Raw genomic sequence first — 23,450 nt, 5'->3', positions numbered from 1 at the left:
ATTGCTTTATTTGTAAATTATAACAAAAGATGTCAGCACTTAATTTTTAAAATTGAAACGTGAAAAGTTTTTAACAAATGAAATATATTAAAATATGTATATACTATATTTTGACATCTCTAGATAGATGAAGAAATATATGGAAGTCTGGGTATTTATAAGGCTTATGACCTGTCGTCATATGCTGGTTAAGAATTATGAATAAAATAAGACTTTTGAACAAAATAATCTAGTCAAATTATAAGCTGCATAACAAATTAAAATCACGTTTTCAGACATTTCCTATTATGCAAGAAAATCCGACTAGGATCTTCCATACATCTTAATAAAGGGTTTCTGCTAAATACAAGCTTTCGCAATCCAATATAGATGGTTCTAGTCATGTCACATGTACAGAGTCATGAGAATTATGATATATATAGAAGTTCTAAAAAAACGAGTAGAGTGGTTATCAGTCAGGGGTAGAATGGTGAATTTTGCATGCGTGTAAAGTAATCACTTGACCAGCGTAAGACAGGTCATAAGCCCTGTAAATACCCAGACTTCCATATTCTTCTTTCATCTATGTTGAGATGTCAATAACGTAAAAATAACTCATAAGTGGAGAAACCCAGATTTGTGAACAAGCATTCGGACACACTTATAATGTTGATTGATTTGTATGCTAGTACGAATTTTGTGACGTCGTGTGTAGCTATTTTAGGAACATTCATCTTATAACTAAAATATTATTTTACATAATAATACTAAACATATAAGCTTTGGTTGATTAAGTAGTAAAAATTCAAAAATAAATTGTCTCGATGTAACATCACTAACGCTATCTAGGATGCGAAAATTTAAAATCTTAATAAATAAATAAGTACAGGGTGTCACAAAATTATTCACCCTATCGGAAGATATTATAATTTTTTGAAAATGCCATGGTACGTCAATCATATTTGAAATTTGTGAACCAGAGAGCTGCAGTATACAAACAAATTGATAAAATGAACACAAATGTGTATCAACACTGGCGGCAGACACTTAATAATAATAATAATAAATTTGGATAACTTATATAGCGCCATTTTCGTAAAAAAATACCTCAAGGGCGCCTCACTGTGAATGAATTGGGGAAAATATTATGGTGGAAATGATTTAGCAAACAAATGTGTTTTTAGTCTTTTTCTAAAGATCATCTCACTCTCAATATTTCTAACCATTGGTGGAAGAGCATTCCACGCCGTCGGTCCTGCAACAGCAAAGGCACGCTCGCCAAATTTAGTGCGTAACTTGACAGATATCATATTTTTCACTGAACAGAAAAAATAATAAGGGTCCAAATATAGATTCTATTACTCAAACTCTTGTTTTTTTTTTAATAAAAAAGTTAGTCGTTTGTATACTGCAGCTGTTTTATTTACAAATGTAAAATTTGATTGACGTAGGACGCCATTTGCAAAAATTATAACATCTTCCGATAGAGTGATCAATTTTGCCTCATCCTGTAGTTTTTATTTCGAATTGCATTCGTACATCTACCGTTTAATTTGTAATTGTCTTTCATTTTTTAATTCCCTTTATCTAGGTGACTTGAGGATAGGGCTAGTGATTCCTGAATTCTCTTTCCTGGGTGGTAACTCCAGTGGATGTGATGACTGAAGGAAGATAGTCGAGAGTTCTTCGGGAAGACAGTGGTTCTAGTGATGGTAATCTGGAAGGAAAAAATAGAAAAATAAAATATACATGTTAAAAAAATACTTTTAAATTATATTTATTGAATTGGCGATTATTCCGTACAACTCCATTTAAATTTATGTAATAATTTTAAAATCAAGCACAGAGATTTTGAGTCTACTAAGTTGTATTTTATTTTAAAAAACACATAATTGTAGGTATAGCCATATCCTGAGAGCCTTAATCAAGCTTGCCTCTTTTACAAGGCATCAGGTTCGCGCCGCCCAGGACGACCACTGCTGACAATTCGTCGGCAGTTCTCGTCAGAACTTCGCGACGCGGTCTGACTTGGGAGGATGCAAGGGAGCTGGCAGCCGACAGAAAAGCCTGGAGACAGTTTGTGGACTCCATATGCTCCACCTAGGGAGCGGATATGGTTATTATTATTATTATAGCCATATAAGTACCCTCAGTCCATTAAATCTTCACATTTGTTTAAAAATGCCATAACTAGGCGAAACAATTGTCACAATCTTAATTTTGATGTGTTTTTTTTTATAAAATACAACTGTGTTGACTCAAAAAATCTATGTTTGATTTAAAATGATTAAGTACATAAAATAAATGTTAAATCTAAAATATTGATTTTAATAACATTAAAAAGCTAAAAAATATGTTAAGTGAATTACGAGTATATACCTACACGTTATACAACACAACAAAAATAATGATAATTATTAAAATAATAATTATATCAACCACGAGAACCAATAAAAACAATATACAATATAACAAGTCCCTTTCCAAGCACAAGAGCTTAGTCCATTTATTTGAGAGAACAGCGTTCTCAATTTTAAGATTGTAAAGTAGAAATATACAGAAAATGAATTTCACTACAAAAAACCCTTGTAAAGATTAATTTTGTTCAAAATGTTATAATTCGAACGATGTCCACATATTGTTATTAAAAGCTTTATTATATTCGGCAAATTGCTACTTTTTAAAAATTTAATACACAATTCTAAATTCTCATTTGATTTTCTGCCTATGAGTTTACTTTTTATTTGATTCATTGTTGAGAATGTTTGTTCACGTGTTTATGTAGTTTTCTTGACAGAGCATGTTCGTATTCATATTCTATGCGTTTCAGCAGCAGTTTTCTTTGAGTGAAAAGCATAAAGCGAAATTTCCCGCGAATGCTTTTTTTTGGTGCGAAACTTTAAATTTTCAAGTCTATCAAAAAATACTTTTGAAGCTACAAACGAACGACTTATCGTGCGTTTGACAACTGATATGTGTATAAGAGTACTAAGCAATGCGTTGAAAACTTCAAACTATCAGCAAACGGCCTTTTCATATACATACACCTATTATATAAATACATTATTAATGAATGTACTCACATATTAGTGATGTGACGACTAAGGTGGGCCGAGGAGGGTAGCATGATAGGGCTGGGATCTTCCCCTTGGTGATTGGTGGACGTACTGTACATAGGGGGTAGCCTCGGCTCCACTATAATTACAAAAAACCCAAACTATTCAAATTGGTCATATAAAAAGTCTCCCCGGTTTTTTGCCAATATATGGTGTTGATGCCTATTGTCTCAAACTAACATGTGCTTAAAATGTGATATTTTCATTTACATTTTTTCGAAGATAATATTCTAAATCGTTGCTAGTGTAAAAAGTTATATTAATTTCGAAAATCAATAAAATATCCGAAGAAATACGCTATGCGATGCTTTTTTTATCATAAAAAAGGTAAACAATTATTAAAAAACATGCCGAAAAAAATATGAAATGTACGGCAAGAATGTGAGGCAACACACATCTTGGATAACTCGGAACAAATTGAAGGAACTTGGAAAGTTTTGATGCATCCATTGTATGATTACAATTTGTTTCGGTCTCTGAAAAATACTCTTAATGGTAAAAAAATAGCCGACCGAAAATCGAAGCGCCGCTGAAAATCACTCGGCCAAGTTTTTCAACGATAAAACACGGAAATTGTACACAGATGGAATTATAAAGCTACTCAAAAATGGTAAAAGGTCATAGATAATAATGGTCAATATGTACTTGATTGTATGTATCTCTATATTATATACATATATTATGTATCTCTATTGAAAATTGATTTTCAATACAGATAATTTTCGTTTAAAATGTACCAAAAAGACTTTTTACGTGTATATGACCCAGTTAATTTACGAAAAACGAATCATGCTTTGACAGATTCTTCGACAGTGAGTCCTTTAATTTCAAACAAATTTTTCGGACAAACCACTTTTTACAATAAAGCTTGCTGAAATTATGATGAATACATTTTGAAACGTGTTTTATAATAGATGCCGGTAGACAAGTAAACGATTTTTATTCAATAAAATGTACCTATAGGCATTGAAGAACTACAGTGAAGCCTCGTACAACGAAAGCTGCGTACAACAAACATTATTTTTTGTTGGGAATTTTACAGAACAGTTTTTACATCAAGTCATTCACATAAACAAGAATTGCAAAATAAATAGTACTTGTACTATTTGAATTTAAAGAAATTACATTTGTAAATTTGTGAAAATACCTGGAAGAGAGACGTAAGACAGGAAAAGGGGGAAGAGGGAAAGATCAAAGCTCAAATCAAAGAAAATTTGTACGAAACGAGGGATACGCCAAGATATCAATATTGACTTATTTGATTTTAATGGTTAATGATCTTAGCGCTGAAAATGTCAAGTTGAGCATATCAATATCCGCATTTTCGTGGGGGTAAAAACTGTCTGCAAGCAGCAACAGACTGAAAAAATGGATACCGAATAGACCTATATCCAGCAGTGAAAGACAGAAAGCTAAAGAAGAAGATATTGATTGGATTATAATTTGTGAAAACAGTTAAGAGAATTGCACTGCACTGGAAGAGAACACCGGGGTACTTCTAGAACATTTGGTGATGGATTTACAAACTTTTATTTATTTTTGTCAGTGACAGGGATATTGAAAGCTTTTTAATGTAAATACACAGTAAAATGGGGATACAATTTTATGTTGTTTCACATTTTCAATAAATTTCGCAAATTAGTTAAAAAAATAGCTTTGCAAGAGCAGATCTGTCAGGAAGCTAAGATGCTTCTGTATCAGATCTGGGAATGCGGTGGGATAGCTTTCAATGCACAGGAAGATAGTCGCGTCCAACAGAGAGCTGTGGAAACCCAAGAGGGAGGCCTCTGTTCAATACTGGACACAAGAAGGCTAAAGTTAGTAAGTAAGTAAGAAAATTGATTAAATGTTGGATACACACATACGTTAAACGGTGAAAGATTCATGAGACTTACTTTGAACACGCAAGATTAGACAATGCACACAAAAGTGTTCCTAGCTGATTTTTTCAAATTTCAGATACGTCAGTTAATCAGGAGAGTGACGACATGACCCAACATGGGTTGTTACACAGTTTTACATATGACCCAACACGGGTTGTTACACAGTGTTACATATGACCTAACACGGGTTGTTACACAGTGTTACATATGACAAAGCACGAGTACTTGCACAGTGTTACACATGACCCACATGTAATATTATTCTGTTATGCATTATACATACTATTACTAACATGAAAGCGGCCCCCCCCTGCCCGGGGGAAGGCCCCCTTGACCCCCACCCATTCCTCCCCCACTCTTCGGCTTACGTTTCCGGGTCTGGATGCCGTCTTTCTTCATACTTAGGGGTCGGTTGATCTGAAAATTAAAAGTGACAAATTGTATGCAATTGTTTGAAAAATTTTTAGGGATGGAAAGATAGATAAAAATGTATAAACGAGAGAGAATGCAGGGAATAGAGTGAATGAAGCAACTGAAATCTTCTTCTTCTTCTTGACTCCATCTTAATTTATCGTCTTTGTAGACTGTTGGAGTCAGCTCTGCTCGTCCTCAGGTTGTAGGTCCTTCTCTCATATACAACGTCACCTAGGTCATGCCTTCGAATCATGCTATCTTTCTGTAGCATCCATGATTTTTTTGGTCTACCTCTAGATGTCTTTCGAGGAAGATCCATGGCGATCGCCTGGTTTACAATATGTTCAGGTTCTCAACGTCCTATGTGCCTTACTTGACTCTTTTACAAGGCATCAGGTTCCCGACTACTGCTGACAATTCGTCGGTTATTCTCGTCAGAGCTTCGGGTCTGACTTGGGTCCTCCCGAAGGAGCTGGCAACCGACATAAAAACCTGGAGACAGTTTGGGGACTCCATATGCTCCACACATGGAGCGGATATGGTTTTAATAATAATAATGTTAAGTGATCACTTTAACCACCCTATGACAAGTCGAGGGCTAGTATATATATTTTTTATTTAGTGTAACTGCAGATAGTTGGTAGAATTCCATATTGAATTATAATATATCCAAAATAAAACAAGGTTTTTGTTGGATTGAATTCTACATTTATTTATGTATATCTTAATACGTGACGCGTTTCGTCTTCTTAGGACATTATCAAACACTGACCGACACTGACTGTCAGTGTTTGAAAATGTCCTAAGAAGACGAAACGCGTCACGTATTAAGATATGCTTAAATAAATGTAGAATTCAATCCAACAAAAACCTTGTTTTATTTTGGATATATTACCCAACAATATTTATTTTACTTTTATATTTTACTTTTTTTTTTACTTCTCCGCCTCCGTAGTGTAATGGTCAGCACGCTCGGCTACCGTTTTTGAGGTCCCGGGTTCGATTCCCAGGGGGGGTCAAATAAATTTAAGTGATTTTTTCACTATGATATTTATTCAATATTACCCTGGACTGGTACCTGAAGCGGAGGGCTGATCACCTTTCCTTCATTTGGAAACGATTAAGATAACACTGCATTTATATGAAGCAGAGCCCTATGCACCATTGGGGTGCGGTAAGGATTTTAATAATAAAATAAAAATATTTTTTACTTACATTGTGCAATTTGAAATATAGTCCGCAGGCGTTACAGACAGGATCACCGCCATTGTTCCTCCTCCAAAGAGTTGTATTGGACGTATGACAGTTAGCGCACGCAACCCCTGCCCGTCTATTACCGTTATTCTGTAAAATAAATCAGTTTTAATTTACATTCAGAGTGTATCCAAATACTTGTTCACAAAATCTGGATTATCTCCAATTACAGGAATTATTTTCATATTATTTTTTGACATCTCATCAAAAAAGAAGAAGAATATGGGTGTCTGGGCATTTACGGGGCCGACGACCGTCATATCCATTATTGACAACCATACTACTCAAATTCTTGGAAGTTCTATATATATGAATCAATTTTGAAACATTATTCTTGAATCACTAGAACTTCACTAGAGACATCTATGACGGTCGACAGCCTCGTAAATGCCCATACTTCGAAATTCTTCTTCACCTTGATGAGATGTCAAAATATAACAGTTTTAATTTATTTAATCGAAGAGAAAAAAAGGAATGTTTTATTTATATTTTAAATAAAATTGTAGCAACATGCTTTTCATGTTTTAAAAATAATAAAATTCAATCGATGATGCAGCAAAAATATGAAAATATTTAAACCAGGTCTCTTTTAAAGAAATTTTTCTTTTGTCTCATATCGCTCACTCCTTTCAACAACGTCATATATCAAATAACTTGATTTTTCAGGAGATCGTTTTTAAATTTTAAAAATATAATACAATGTATTAAAAATAAATATCAATTCTTTTATTGAACTTTTTACTGTGAAACAGATCTATTTAGGTAAAACCTGAAGTTTTTTTCTACATTTGAAAAATATTTAGTATATTAAAAAAAATAATTGAACAATACCTTTTCTTCATAATGCAAAAACAACACTTTCTGCCCCTGTAGCGGGTAAATATTATGTTAAAAATATGCCACTTTTGCCGGGATATAGTACATTTTCTGGGCATTCCGAAAACATACACAACTGAAAATTGACGATTTTTGATGTATGACGATGTTGAAAGGAGTGAGCGATATATTCAGGTTAACTTATGTCAAAATGTTTTAATCTTTATTTGGTAAATATGAGAAATAACTGCTGAGATTGATGATGTTAAGAGTTACGATTGTCTAAAAGCATTTTATTATTAAATATTTATTTGGAAATACGTAATTAAGTTTAAAAATTAAAATATATATCGGTGACGTGCTGTGAGTACTGCCATCTAGTGGCAAATAGTGTACAAATGTTTCAATATGGGCCGCGTAAAGTTCAAATGGGAACAGAAGTCAACGCTCTAATTTTCCCGCTAGTTTCAATAATTGGTTCGAGGAAAGGGTTTTGTACTTCACTAGATCGTCGCTAGATGGCACTGAAATCTTCAAATTCATGTTTAATTTATGGTTTATATAATTTTTATTTAAACCAATATCTACCCAAAAAGTTAAGTTATTATATTATTAGTTTTATTATTGGTAATTTGTTGCGTTTATTATTTGCCTTTCTAAGTATGTAAATACAATTTTTATAGTTCATTAAGTGATTTTTTTCTTCTTCTACATATACGATATCTTTCTTGACTAGCTAGTCTAGAGCATACTTTTGTATGGAAGTGAAACGTGGACTGTCGAGCAGGCTGAAGGAGACATCTTGGAGACGTTTGAGATGTGCTACAGGCGCATATTGGGGATTCTTGATCGGTACATGTAGGGAAAATCGAGGTATCAAGTAGGGAAGGGGATGCTTATCTAATAAATTAGCACTACAACGAGCCAAATGGATAGACCATATTATAAAACACCCAGGCCTGCTTTTTAAGATTGGGGAAGGCATGTGCGAAGACATAAACTACAGAGGATGACCTTACTTAAACTACATGGAACAAATGGTCGTAGCGGGTATGCCGAGTTGAAAAGACGAGATGAGGATAATGGTTGGTGGAGACTGACCATGAAAGAATCAACCAAGAAGAAGCCATGTTTAGTTAGGTTAGGTGATTGGAATAGTTTGGCCATATTGTTTTTTTTCCTCATTCACTTTTTTGCACCCTGCTTATAAATGCAAGGTAAGGGATTCTTACACTTTTACTAGAGTGCTTTCCAGTATGCATTATGTAGGAGAAAAAAAGGAGGGTAGAGCAGCGTTCAGCCGCTTCACTCCACTACATTTAGCTCCATAAATATTGGTCATAGTTGTTCTACAATTCCCGGCTCCGACGTTTATCCTCCTTCATTGTAGTTTTTCATCTCCACAACTATACTTTCTAGATAGTCCATGTACAACTTGGTAACGACTCCGCTTCTTAGCATCTCCTGCGGGTTCAGGGAGTCGATGTTGAGAGCATCACACTCCATTTGGAGAATCCGCCTGTTTCGCTCAAACATTGGGCAAGATCTCAGTACGTGTTCCACAGACTGAGCAGTGGTACCATCACAAGGGCAGCATGGATCAGGACGACGGCTGAAACGGTTCAGATAGAGTCTAAGGACTCCATGTCCAGTCAGCATTTGTGTGAGAAAATACTTTCTCCCATGTTTGTCGAGAACGATATAGGTTAGATCAGCTTCGTTCGGTAAGGTTAGAACTTCTTCAAGATTCAACTCACCGCCTGAGGTTTCGCCTTATTCCCTTTGATGGGAGGAGGCCTGTTGATTCCGTTCATCCTGTTGTACAGTCCGCAGGCATTGCACAGGTAGTGTCCTGTGCCATCCCTCCTCCACAAGGGAGTATATGCTGCCGCGCAGTTTACGCACTCCTTGACGTCGGAGCCAATTATACCTGCAAAACAGATAATCAATTACATTTATAAACCCTTACTGGTCCAATGTCGAATCTCATTCGACATCGATTTTTTGCTCTTAGGTTCCATGTCGGATGTTATTCGACATGTTTTTCATCATTAGTATTATTTATTTGAATTCCATGCCAATCTTTGTCAATCGTATCTATTACAACAGTATGTGGAGCAGAGGACAAAAGATTTTTTCCAATTGGAATGTAACTGTCTACCTAGATTTTCTTTTTTTAATTTTGGGGGACCGGAAAGGGTTAAACAGTTACATAAAACGTCACACGATCAAAATATCTAACACTCATTGATGACAAGAGAAAAAAATATACTTTTTGAAATTGAGCTTTTAAGAACGATAACATTAATATTAATATGAATTTCACTTGAAAATATCGCTCACTCCTTTCAACAACGTCATTTATCAAAAAGCGACAACTTTTGGATGTGCATGTTTTCGGAATGCCCACAAAATGTACTATATCCCAGAAAAAGAGGCATATTTTAACTTAATATTTACCCGCTCCAGGGCAGAAAGATTTGTTTTTGCATTTTGAAGAAAAGGTATTGTTTAATTATTTTTTTCAATAAACAAAATATTTTTAAAATGGAGAAAAAACATTCAGGTTTTACCTAATAAGATCTGTTGCACAGTCAAAAGTTCAATAAGTGGCTTGACATTAATTTTTAATGCATTTTACTATATTTTTAAACTTTAAAATCGATCACCTGAAAAATCAAGTTTATTGATATTTGACGTTGTTGAAAGGAGTGAGCGATATGACAAAAGTTCAAATGGTTATATAAGAAAAGCAAGGCTGAGATAAGTATTATCCATCAAATTAAGAAAGGTGTGTTGAGATGGTTTGGGTGTGTGAATCGAATGAGTGAAGAAGTAACAAGTAAAACACATCTATGAGGTGAATGTGCTTGGTAGTAGAAGCAGAGGAAGATCGAGGAAATCTTAATCGAGTACTTTAAATACTTGAAAGTGGTCAAGTTAGGAGTCGAAATAATCGGCGGGTATGTATGAGGAGATAAATGAACGTGGAAGAGGCGAAGAATGTTTGCAAAGACAGAGTGGTGTGGCGTTTTATTCTCTCTACCCCTGCGGTGAAGCGGCGCGATGGTTAGTTAGTTAGTTGGTTAGTTAGTTAATTAGTTAGTTATTTAACCATCTCAACACACCTTTCTTAATTTTATCGATAATGCTTATCCCAGCTTTGAATTCCTTCCTTATTTCACTATTCGAACATCTATCATACATCGTTTTTTCGCACATTCTTCTGAGAGATCGCATTTCAACTGCATTCAGTCTACTTTCATCCTTCTTTTGCCAACTCCATGTTTCATTAGAGTTGGAACCAGGACTCCGTTATGCACTGCCAGTTTAGCTTCCGCTGATAGGTTTTTATTTGCTATAACTGATTTTAGTGCACCATCATTTTGTTCTCAGCATTCACTCTCCTTTCTATGTCTTTATCAATCTGTCCATCCCTAGAAAACATAATACCCAAATACACGAAATCATCTACCTATTCCAAAATCTCTGAGTTTACCAATATTTCACACTCAGATCTACATTCTTCCCTTTCAAAAACCATAATTTTGGATTTGCTAACATTTATCAACAAATCACTTTCCTTGCACACATTATACACTTTTGTCACCAACGCCTTTTTAGTTATTTACCTCCTTCGAATCCTTCCTCCATGGGTATGATGGCCGGATTGCCCACGCCTACCCACTGGCCCGCGTAGCCGGACCCCTCGGGCCCCAGCAGCGCCACCGAGACACCAGGGCCCCCCGAGCCCCCCGAGCCACCCGAGCCCCCGTACTGGGCCCCGTAGTCCAGGCCCACCGGGGAGGCCGGCCCCGCGAACTGCTCGCCGTGCTTGCTGCTCGTCACGTACTGCACCGAGCTGTTGTTGCCGTACAGAGTCACCTGCATTATTTCAAAATAAATTATTGAACGAATAAAATATATATATATATATATATATATATATATATATATATATATATATATATATATATATATATATATATATATATATATATATATATATATATATATATATATATATATATATATATATATATATATATATATATATATATATATATATATATATATATATATATATATATATATATATATATATATATATATGTATAATTTTTTATTAATAAACGTTTATTTAAATCACAATTTATACATATTTAGAGCATTTTTTTTTGCAGAGACCTACCAAGCCACCTTGTGTGTCTTGTCGGTGGAGTTCTTTTTTAATACATTTTTTATTGTTTTTAACGATTTCAACCTTATATAGACACAAAAAAGAGAAAAAAAAAGAATGTAAACATTTTTAATTTTTTACAAAATTAACTCTTGATCATTACCCATTCCTTTATTTTGCCTTTGTTCCATATTTTATTTTGACCTCTAACATCCGTCAACAAATTAAAAATGTTCGAAACGATATATTGCAGTGTTCGACTCCCATTTTAATGTTAATTCTTGGGACTATCAAACCTGCGTTGTGTGTAAATCGTGTATCATGGTTGTGTACTAAAGGATTTCGATATTTTTGTCTAGTTTGTTGTTCAACGATGATACTCATCCACAATATTCCACGTACCGGCAGTAATTTTAAATGATTATATATCAAGATTGGATTGTCACGATGAAATTATTTATTGTAACTGAAGACGTCCGCCTCCGTGGTGTAATGGTCAGCGTGTTTAGCTACCGTGCTGGAGGTCCCGGGTTCGATTCTCAGGAGGGGAGGTGAAAATAAATATCAGTGATTTAACACTGTAATATTTATTTAATATTACCCTGGACTGGTTCCTTAAGCGCAAGAGTGATCACCTTGCCTTCATGTAAGTAATGATCAAAATAACACTGCGTCAATTTGATGCAGTGCCCTATGCACCATTAGGTGCGGATAAGGGTTATAAATATATAAAAAAAAACTGAAGACAGTTGGTAGAATTTTATTTGTTGTTTCGGCATTCACTTTGTGGTAAGACTTGATAAGACTTGACCTGACAGAAGCGAAATTATCGTATGGCTAATATCTTAGTACCATGGTGAACTTTTTCCTCTAAGATATCTTTTCTACCCAAAATGTAAGAATTTTCCGTCATTACTTGTATTTAGGAAAATAGTTTAAAGAAAAAAACAGAGTACGATAAAATAAGATGTTGTGAAACTAGTCCAATGATCCGTGATTAAGTGCAAGAATGAATGAAAAAACTTTGCACGTTTTTTTTTAAATGCCATTACTATAATTTTTTTTTTGTAAAAAAAACAATGTATGAAATTTCTTTTAAAATATGTCAGTTTTCAGTGGTCGTCACATTAACAAGTGAATTTCTTAATTTTAGTATGGATAATATTGCTCATAACATGTTTAATTATTGCTACGGAAGTGAATAAAATCAGGAATTTATTGATATTCTTATATATTATAGTTTCATAGTATGTACAGAATTCCATAAATTAACACTAACTCGTTAAAAATTGAAGGTACATACATTATACCGTACCTGTTGGGAAATCGGGCTCGACGGAGGCTGCCCATCGTAAATACTCTGCCCGTGTCCTGGAAGTGCGTGACTGTAGACTATCTGCGGACCAGACTTCTCCGAATGCTGAAGAGACGAAGACGCCAGATTAGGGTCGTCTCTATACAGCACCCCGTTAGGTGGACTCTCTCCACCAGCCCTCATTCCACTAGGATACAGCGTCATCAGTTCTTTGTTGGTCACGTAGCTCGTGTAGGTCGGAAGCCCTTGATACTGAGGGCTCTGAGATGTTATATAGCCACCGGAAGTGTAAACGCTCTGGTGACCAGACAAGGAGGTAACGGGTTGAAGGTTCGTGTAAGTGGAAGATTTGTGCTCCGAAATTGGTACGTTCAGATCGTGTGGCTCATATTTGAACTGCTGAGGATTCTCGATGGTTATCCCGATAGCTTGTTGGCCCAGAGCGGTGGTATGAACTAGCTCCATTGTTGTCGGCGAAACGGTGTTTTCACTATGCTGATAGATATGCGGGGAAGTAGATGAGATGTGACCGCTTATCATGGGAGACGCGGACGTGTATTGGATAGTTTGATGCATCGGTGATCCATCTTGATACCGGGAAGTTGGACTTTCGGTAATAATAACCCTTTGGTCTGGTGAGATGATCGCGTCTCCGGCGATCTCTCTCAAAAGCTCCCTTTGATCACCTTGATATGCTATCGTTTGAATCTCTCCGTTGATTCCCCCGGGTCCAGGATCTTGAGTCAATATAATTTGCTGTGTTGGGTATCGCGAAACTGTAACCATTTTGCCGTATAATCCCTGCCTGGTGAATGGTTGGTAACGTTTTTCATAATGAGGCGATCTCTCCGGGGCTGGAGTACCGTATCTTCCAGGATTAATGGGACCTTTGAGTTCTCTAGTGTAGTATCTATTATCGGCATTATAGTGTCGAAGCTTTTCTTCGTAATTTTCTATCATAGCCGTGTCTAGAATTCTGCCTCTAACGTATTCTACAGGAACACCTTGATTGTCGTTCTCTGCTAAAATAACAGTATTCGGATGATGTTCGACTTTGTAGTAGTGCGCTTGTCTGGGCTGATCTCCAGGGGGTGGCTGTATGTTTTCGGTTGGTTGTTCTTCTTTAACTTCCTTTTCGTCTTTCGATTGTTTCTCCGCTGGAGGTTCCACATTTTGGATTTTAGGATTAGAAGCATCATCTTCATCGACGACATCGCTCGTGGTAATATGGCCAGCGGTCGTTATTGTGCGAACCTGTCTTCTAGAAGTAATGACGGACGCAGCCGGGGAAGTGGCTTCTCCTCCCTCGTCGTCTGGTTGCCTCTGCGACTCTTGTCCGTTCCTTTGGTCTCCCGGTGTCGCCTCTTGAGCCGTTACTTCTTGTGGCGGTGAGGGAGTTTTGCTGTTATTTATGCTAAAATTTTCAGGCTGATTCGATGGCTCGGGTAAAGGAACATTATTTTTGGCATCGTTACTCAGTGATTCTTGTTCCGATCTGCTCGGAGGACGAGAATCACCTTGAGGTGTTGGCGGTTGAGACGTTTGGGGATTCCGTAAAGTTCCCATCTTTACTTTCATTTTGTCAACCTAGAAAATAAATTTGTAATGTTTTATTAATCCATATATTCAATGATATATAAGTAATCGGGAAATATGTATTAAAACGAGTAAGGGAAATTTGTATTAATACGATCTTAAATTTCGACAAATTCCATAACACAAATGCTCGAAAGTCGAAATTAAAGGCTATTAAGGCCCATCATAAGTAAGATTCATCCAAATTATTTCGTGTAGGTATATTTTTAACATATCCTGAAGAAAAGTTTAATTTTCTAGATATTTCTATTTTGACCAGTTGATTGTTTAACAATAAATAATGATTGTTAAACAATAGTTATAATAATAAAATAAAAGTAGCTATAAATTTGAATTATTTAAATAGCGCCGTTTTCGTAGAATCCGAACTTATTTACCTTTGATATTTTTACCTATATGTAGTTATATTTTTAAAAATTAACTGGTTTACTGCAAAGTAGAGTAAGTTGTAGGAATACCCAACATTATGACTTATTTCCCATCGGGGCAAATATTTATTTTTCCTTATAAACGAGTTTTATTTTATTTGCCCGCCACAGGAAGTGAGCCCAATATCCTCGCTAGGAGCGGTGTCAACATGTGACGTCACCAACGTCTCAAACAATAGTTTCTTTTTCATTATTAAATGATGTCAATGGATGTGTCAGTTCACCGTTCATGTGTGATAACATATCGCATCTTCTTTTTATTGGTGTAGGCCTATTGGCTCTTTCATTAGTATATTTAAGCAAATGTATAAAATAAAAATAAAAAACGCACTTCTCTATGGCTTCGAATGCTGGACGATGTAAAACGTCTACTCTAGGCAACTAAAAACTGATGAAATGCGAATGCTTAGATGGTCAACTGGAGTGTCCCTTAGAGACAAAATGAAGAGTTCACCCATTCGTGGAAGCCTGGGTGTAACTGATATCAATAGTAAGGTAGATGAAAGGCAATTGAGATGGTATGGGCACATAGGACGTAGCGAAGCTGATCATATTGTAAACCAGGCGATCACCATGGATCTTTCTCGAAAGACATATAGAGGAAGGCCAAAAAATTAATGGATGCTACAGGAAGATAACAGGATTCGAAGGTTTGACCTAGGTGACGTTGCATTATATATGATAGAAGGACCTACAACCTGAGGACGAGGAGAGCTAGTCCCAACAGTCTACAAATATGATAATTTGGGATGAAGCTAGGAACATGAAGGAAATGTATAAAAAAAGGTGAAAATGGGGAAAAATAATTATAATAAAATTGGTTAATTTATATAGCGCCATTTTTATAAAATACTACCTCAAGGGCGTTTCACTGTGATTGAATTAGAGAAAAGAAGAAACATTCGTTTGATAATGCCCTAACAAGGCGAAACAATTGTCACTGTATAAATTTTTTATGTGTTTATGTTAATAAAATACAATTAGTTGACTCAAAAAATCAGTGTTTGATTTAAAATTAATACATAAAAGAAAAGAAGGCTGTGGAAACGGTTTAGTAAACGAATGCGTTTAAAGTTTTTTTTTAAATTTTTAATTTATTATTAGATTAAAACCAATATTTTTAGCTTTTCCACTTTTTTATTTGACCAGCGACCGGGTTTCGTCGTTACCGACATCACCAGTCTGATGATGTCGGTAACGACGAAACCCGGTCGCTGGTCAAATAAAAAAGTGGAAAAGCTAAAAATATTGGTTTTAATCTAATAATAAATTAAAAATGCAATTCCATCACGAAGTGTCAGTGGATAATATAAATCTATTTTTTTTTTAAAGATTATCCTACTTTCACTATTTTTAACTACTGGTGGAAGAGCATTCCACGCCATCGGTCCCACAACAGCAATTGCACGCTCGCCAAATTTACGCTACTTGCAACCTGGTAAGATCACTTTGCCCATATCAGTTGTTGTAGCAACATCGAAGCGTGAGACGTCTATTAACCAAGTCATCTGGAATACACAGCTCATTTAGATACTCAGGAGCCGTATTATATTTTGATTTATACATGAGTAGACACAGTTTCTACTCAACTTTTTTGGGAATGTATAACCAGTACAGTCGGAGAAGTAGTGGGGTGATGTGACTGAATTTAGAAATTACGAAAAACAGTCTAGTTGCTGCGTTTAACACTGATTGCAGTCGAGCCATTTTATTGTTTAGTAGAACCGTGTATACAGGGTGTCCCATAATCCGACGTATTCCTTTTAAGGGGTGTTAGGCCAGCTTATGACTCATCAAAAAATGAAAATATGACCTCAGTAAAAGTGCCTTAGTTTTCGAGATATTTCCACATTTATGAATTTCCCGAAAATCTACCCCTTGCCACTTCTTCAATTTTTCATATTTTAGGATTCTAATTTATGTTTTACAATAAAATACAAAAATTAATTAATTTAACAAAAACACTTTTTGCTTTTCTAAACCAAAGCAATTCTTTACATCGGAATTCCTAATAAATGATATAATTATAATATCAGCTCATTTTGCATTAAAAAAGCATTATCTTTTTTCTAAAGCAAAACATAGTAAATGTTATACTGTTTTTAAAATGACATAAATTGATTTTTTTTTGAAAAATAGCTTGCCAGGTTAGCGAAATATATTTTTTTTCGTGGTGAAGAGTCAATAATTAAAGAAAACACTTCGTTTTTTACCACTTGAGTTTAATTATAGACTACATGTTTCAGAAGCTAAACTTCCATCATTCAGGTCTGTATAATAACTAAAATATAAAATATAAAATTGTTCTATAAATAAGGATAGGGGGAAAGTAAGGGGAAGGGGTTAGTCAAGGAACGGAGTTTGAAAACAAAGGAAAAATTGAAAGCAATGGCGAAGAATTTTGAAACAATATATTATTTAATAAATTATTATTAGAATTCAGGTTTTTTTGTATTTCTAAATTTTCAAGATAATTCATAATTTGGCCTTTATTAAAATTTAGAAATACAAAAAAACCTGAATTCTAATAATAATTTATTAAATAATATATTGTTTCAAAATTCTTCGCCATTGCTTTCAATTTTTCCTTTGTTTTCAAACTCCGTTCCTTGACTAACCCCTTCCCCTTACTTTCCCCCTATCCTTATTTATAGAACAATTTTATATTTTATATTTTAGTTATTATACAGACCTGAATGATGGAAGTTTAGCTTCTGAAACATGTAGTCTATAATTAAACTCAAGTGGTAAAAAACGAAGTGTTTTCTTTAATTATTGTAACATGTCTTACCACAAAGTTAATGCCGAAACAATAAATAAAATGTGAAGAGTCAAAGTTACCCAAATATATATTTTAAAATCATTGACCGGGCTTTCATATATTTTTTCCACCGAGGCAAGCCGGTGTTGGTAATATTTTTTACTGTTATCAACAGAATAGGTATTCAGTATTGTGAAACACAAATTAGAATCCTAAAATGTGGAAAATTGAAAAAGTGACACTCAAAAACTGATCTAAGGCGTAGATGTTCGGGAAATTTATGAAAGTGGAAATATCTGGAAAACTAAGGCACTTTTACTGAGATCATATTTTCATTTTTGGTGAGTCATAAGCTGGCCTAACACCCCTTAAAAGGAATACGTCGGATTATGGGACACCCTGTATACCATTACAATAATTAACTCTAGATATTACAAACGCATTTATCAATAGACGGGTAGCATCAAGTGGCAGATCCTTGTGAATGCTTTTAATTTGCCTTAGCTGATAAAAACATGTACTTGTTGTTTTGCTGATTTGAGTCTCAAGGGAGAGATCAGAATTTAAGAACACGCCCAGCAATTCGACAGCCGGTGAAGTGGTACCCTTTGAATTGGGTGGTGTCATGTTATCAATCAAATTCTGTCGTGTAGGTGTGGCTATCCAAAGATGTTCCGTTTTGGTTTGATGTCAATTTGTTTTGAGCCATCCATTCTACTATTCTCTCAATGCACTTATCAATGAGTCAACATGTTCATCTAATATGTTTAACATTATATATTAGTAATAATTATCGTCGAACAACGTAACCATGAATGGATCATTCTCATGATGTATTATTTATTGGCTAATAAATTAATATGAAAAATCACAAGACTGTCGGTAACATTCTTATTTAAATCTGTAGAGAAGTGAGGGAGATATAAAGGTTTAAACTTTAGATATTTGAATAAAACGAAAAACGGACACCGCTATACGTCATCAAGTGTTACGTCATCGGGTGTGTTATGGGGCGTATCCCTTTATGTATCTGCTTTATAGAGCTGTAATAATAACAGTGTCATTCGCTACCAACTTACGAAAACAACATTTTACGAAGGCAAATTTCGCAAAAGAAAATGATGAATGAAAGTATTGATTATATCACCTGTGATAAACACAAACCGAGTCTTACACAATCCTTTATAGGTTTAGTATGTTAAATTAAATATTCCTCCCGAGTGATAATGCCCTATTGTTTCATTTTCCTATATACAGGTATATCCAGCGTATATTAATTTGTTGCCCAGTTGGAATAATTGCCTTGATCTCTGTTTCAGAAGCTACAGATACTACCATATATGGGTTTAAATATATGACATTTATCATATTGACAAAATACTGAATTGTATTTTATCAATATGATAAATATAGAGGCCGGTTCGATTTACATCGATTCACAATTAGAGCGTTTGTCTACTACACGGAATAACACAGAATTTTACCGTCCGGCACGTCAGTTAGCGTTTTAAAACGAAGATTGGCTTGGATTGGCTTGTGTTTTATGCATCTTTTTCGGATCGATGGGTGAATACGTTGCGCGTAAATTCGATCACGAACTGTCGTAAACTGTCGTAGTCGCTTTTATTTTTCATAACCAGGCTGTCGGACGGTAAAATTCCTTGAGCACAAGCCCCCTTACACTTGAATTTGGATATCAAGATGTGACCCAACTGTTTGACGCGCATGACAAACCACTCTCTAATTAAGAATTAGAAGATATGATGGAAGAATTAGATCACCCTTAATCAGAAAATCCCGAAGAAGAAGAAGAGGAGGAAGAAATTATGGGAAAATCATAAACACGGCGAACTTAACTCGAATCCTTTTTTCTATGAAAGGGTTAACATATCATCCACTCCTTTCAAGAACGTCATAAATAAAAAAACTTGATTATTCAGGAAAACGTTTTTAAAGTTTAAAAATATAATACAATGTATTAAAAATAAATATAAAGCCGCTTATTGAACGTTTTACTGTGCAACACATATTTTTTGGTGAAATCTGGAGGTTTTTTCTCCATTTGAAAAATATTAAGGATATTAAAAAATAATTAAACAACATATTTTCTTCAAAATGCAAAAACAACACTTTCTGCCCTGTAGCGGGTAAATATTAAGTTAAAAATATGCCTCTTTTCTGGGATATAGTACGTTTTGTGGTCATTCCGCAAACATGCACAATTGAAAATTATCGATTTTTGATTTATGACGTTCTTGAAAGGAGTGAGCGATATGATCTCTGTGAGGTAAATGTGGATTTTAATCTAAGCGCGAATGTTACAAGAAGCGTCACAGTTGCCATACGTTCTTATGCTAAGATTCTGGAAAAAAGGAAGCAACAAAGAAAGCAAATTAAACGGGATGCTTTTTTTAAGTGTGAGAATTTGATTTCATACTGACGAACTGGTGAATTAGTATTTATTATTAATTTTTTTTTAAATTAAATAAGGCATATTTTTTTATTGTTTCGGCATTTACTTTGTGGTAAGACATTATGAAATTATTAAAGAAAGCACTACAACATTTTGAATGTGTCTAAATACTTGTTCACAAAATCTGGGTTATCTCCAATTACAGGAGTCATTTATATATATATTTTTTGACATCTCATCAAAGATGAGAAAGAATCAAGATGGTGGTATCATTTAAAAGAAAAAGTCATGCTATTATATAATTTATGTACTTATAGGAAAATAATTATATATATTTTTTGCACATTTTCTGATAACTGGTAACTGAGGCTGCAGCATTTAGACGTGATAATGACTCATGGCATAATAAATTCAGACATGTGCTATATGTTTTTTACACAGTTTCCGATTTTACAAAAATGACATGAAATTATGGTAACTTTAAACATAGAGTACCTACCTTCATCCACTCACGACGCATAGGCTATAAAACTTAAAAAGTTGAAGACTGAGTAAGGTCATGAAAAGCGGTGTTGCATAAGCCGTAGCTAGATTTCAGAGTCACTTGGACGTAAGTAATTTTATTCATTCAACAAAATAATAATAATAATAGTAAAAAGTTCTGAAATTATTAAATTGTTTTAACAAAATCAGTGTTTATTTACGAATACTCTAAGAAATTTAGCAAGAATTCAAGGACATTACGCTCACTCCTTTTAACAACGTCATATATCAAAAAACTTGCTTTTTCAGTAAATCGTTTTTAAAGTTAAAAAATATTATCAAATGTAATAAAAATAAATATCAAGCCACTTATTGAACTTTTTACTGTGCAACATATCTTTTTAGGTAAAACGGTTTTTTCTCCGTTTGAAAAATATTTAGTATATTTTAAAAAAATATGTAAGTCTTGTATTTATAACAGCCGATATTATCATTATTTTCATTCATCATTTTCTTTTGCAAAATTCGCCCTCGTAAAAACGTTGTTTTCGTAAGTAAGTAACGATCACAAAACGAATCCACACTACAGCTATTACAGCTCTATAAAGCAGATACATAAAGGGATACGCCCCATAACACACCTGGTTACGTAAAATTTTACCGATACTCTTGTGAATTTTCATATTAATTTATTAGCGAATAGTCACATAACACATCATGAGAATGATCCATTGAACATATATCACTCACTCCTCTCAATAACGTCATTTATCAAAAAACTTGATTTTTAAAGATATCGTTTTCAAAGTTTGAAAACATAATAAAATGTTTTAAAAATACATATCAATTTATTTATTGATTTGGCGTTTAATTTGTAGAACTCCATTTTAATTTATGTATTAATTTTAAATCAAACACAGATTTTTTGAGTCTACTAAGTTGTATTTTATTAACAAAAAACACATAAAAAATTATATTTTGACAATTGTTTCGCCTTGTTAGGGCATTATCAAACGAATGTGGACATTTGTTTGATAATGCCCTAACAAGGCGAAACAATTGTCACAATATAATTTTTTATGTGTTTTTTGTTAATAAAATATAACTTAGTAGACTCAAAAAATCTGTGTTTGATTTAAAATTAATACATAAATACATATCAAGCCACTTATTGAGCTTTTTACTGTGCAACAGATCTTTTTAGGTAAATCCTGAATGTTTTTTCTCCATTTGAAAAATATTTAGTATATTAAAAATACCTTTTCTTCAAAATGTAAAAACAACCTTTTTGCCCTGTAGCGGGTAAATATTAAGTTAAAAAATGACGCTTTTGCTGGGATATAGTACATTTTCTGGCCATTCTGAAAACATGCGCAACAGAAAATTGACGATTTTTGATATATGACGTTGATGAAAGGAGTGAGTGATTAGTCAGTTAATCGATCCTTTTCGTCGTATTATAGGTTGTGAGCAAATTTAAAAGTGAATTTTCTTCACACGATACAGTACAAGATGCGAGTTTCAGTATGACAAAGAAAATTCACTTCAAATTTGCCTACAATAGATGATGAATAATGAGTTGATTACCTGGAAAATGTCATCTATGAATTATTCCTACATTTTTCACAGTATTACAAAATGAGCACTGATTTTCTAATACAGTAAAATAATTTTTAAACGTTATTCAAGCGTGTTATCCCATGATTAAATAGCATAACCTATTTAATACAAAAATACGTAAGAAACTTCAAAAAATAGTAATTGCTTACTATTGCCATTATAATAATTTAAAATTGCATCATTGCTTTTTGATAACCATATAAAAGCTGAGGACTGTTAATTGTAAACTATGTAAAATTTGTGTAAACGCAGTTACTGAAGTTAGTCTGGAATGTTACGAAATGTCTTTAATAGAAAACAATAAAAAACTGTGAAACGGAGATCGGCTGTCCAAATTTAAAACACAGTAAGGGACATTTTTTTGTGGTAGGTTTTTTTTGCATTTATGGACTAAGTAGACTCTACTTAGTCCAAAAATGCAAAAAAAACCTACTTCAAAAAAATGTCCCTAACTGTGTTTTAAATTTGGACAGCCGAGATATTCCGGTACCTATTTTTTAGCAAAAAAAAACCTTTGGTGTTATGGGGATTTAATAAATGCAATAAATTTTGCCCATAAATAAATAATCGTATTTCCATTTAAATTAATAGCAAAATCTAACTAATAAATTATCGTATTTACTCTTAAATTAATAATAATAATGTAACTAATAAATAAAATATCCTATATACACTTAAATAAATAGTAATAATCTCACCAATAAATAAATAATCGTATTTACACTTAATTTGTCTCTTCCAACTTCACATTAAAACTGTCCTAAAAACACATCTGGTAAACAAATTTAAAAAAATAATCAAAATTATATTTACAGATATAGGTAGGTATCGGTCACCAGTAGTTAGTTATGACTGTATAAATTTAGGTATGTACATATGTGATATATACGGTACTGAACACACGTCCATATCGCGAGGCTTTAAAGGTACGACTGAGGTAGACGGCACACACACACAGCGATCATATTAGAACACGTGCATATACGTACGTATACAAGCATACACGTTAGGATGTTCATGATATATATATGTACGTTCGTCAAAGTAATAGTAAATTAAGGTTTTCGTAGCAGTCAAGTGGGAGTGGAAAACTCTATTCTAGAAAAATGACTATTCGTTCTGGAACAAGGGTAGCCATTCCGCGGCCCGCGGAGCATTTCACATATTTTTTCTTTAAGTGCACATAAAACCA

General features: G+C 34.1%; 1 protein-coding gene and 1 long non-coding RNA gene across 2 annotated transcripts; both read right to left on the bottom strand.

Moving 5' to 3' along the window:
• Nucleotides 1-989: 989 nt before the first annotated feature.
• On the bottom strand, nt 990-5,313 carry LOC148303104 (uncharacterized). Its single transcript, XR_015838518.1, has 3 exons — nt 5,262-5,313; nt 3,063-3,174; nt 990-1,696 (listed from the first exon to the last, which is right to left on the bottom strand). It is a non-coding gene; the product is annotated as an uncharacterized LOC148303104 (long non-coding RNA).
• A 4-nt stretch (nt 5,314-5,317) lies between these two features.
• On the bottom strand, nt 5,318-23,190 carry LOC148303103 (uncharacterized; the record flags this gene model as incomplete). The annotated part of the gene is made up of 6 exons (XM_088270450.1): nt 22,957-23,190; nt 12,958-14,544; nt 11,095-11,347; nt 9,220-9,392; nt 6,608-6,736; nt 5,318-5,395 (listed from the first exon to the last, which is right to left on the bottom strand). Coding segments are annotated over exons 2-6 (2,211 nt in total), but the record flags the coding sequence as incomplete, so codon positions are not given.
• Between the last annotated feature and the right edge of the window lie 260 nt (nt 23,191-23,450).

This window comes from Brachycentrus maculatus, unplaced genomic scaffold (assembly GCF_059751285.1).
Source record: "Brachycentrus maculatus isolate JH-2025_06_01 unplaced genomic scaffold, ASM5975128v1 h1tg000386l, whole genome shotgun sequence".
NCBI lineage: Eukaryota > Metazoa > Arthropoda > Insecta > Trichoptera > Brachycentridae > Brachycentrus > Brachycentrus maculatus.
This window is presented reverse-complemented; position numbering and strand designations above follow the sequence as displayed.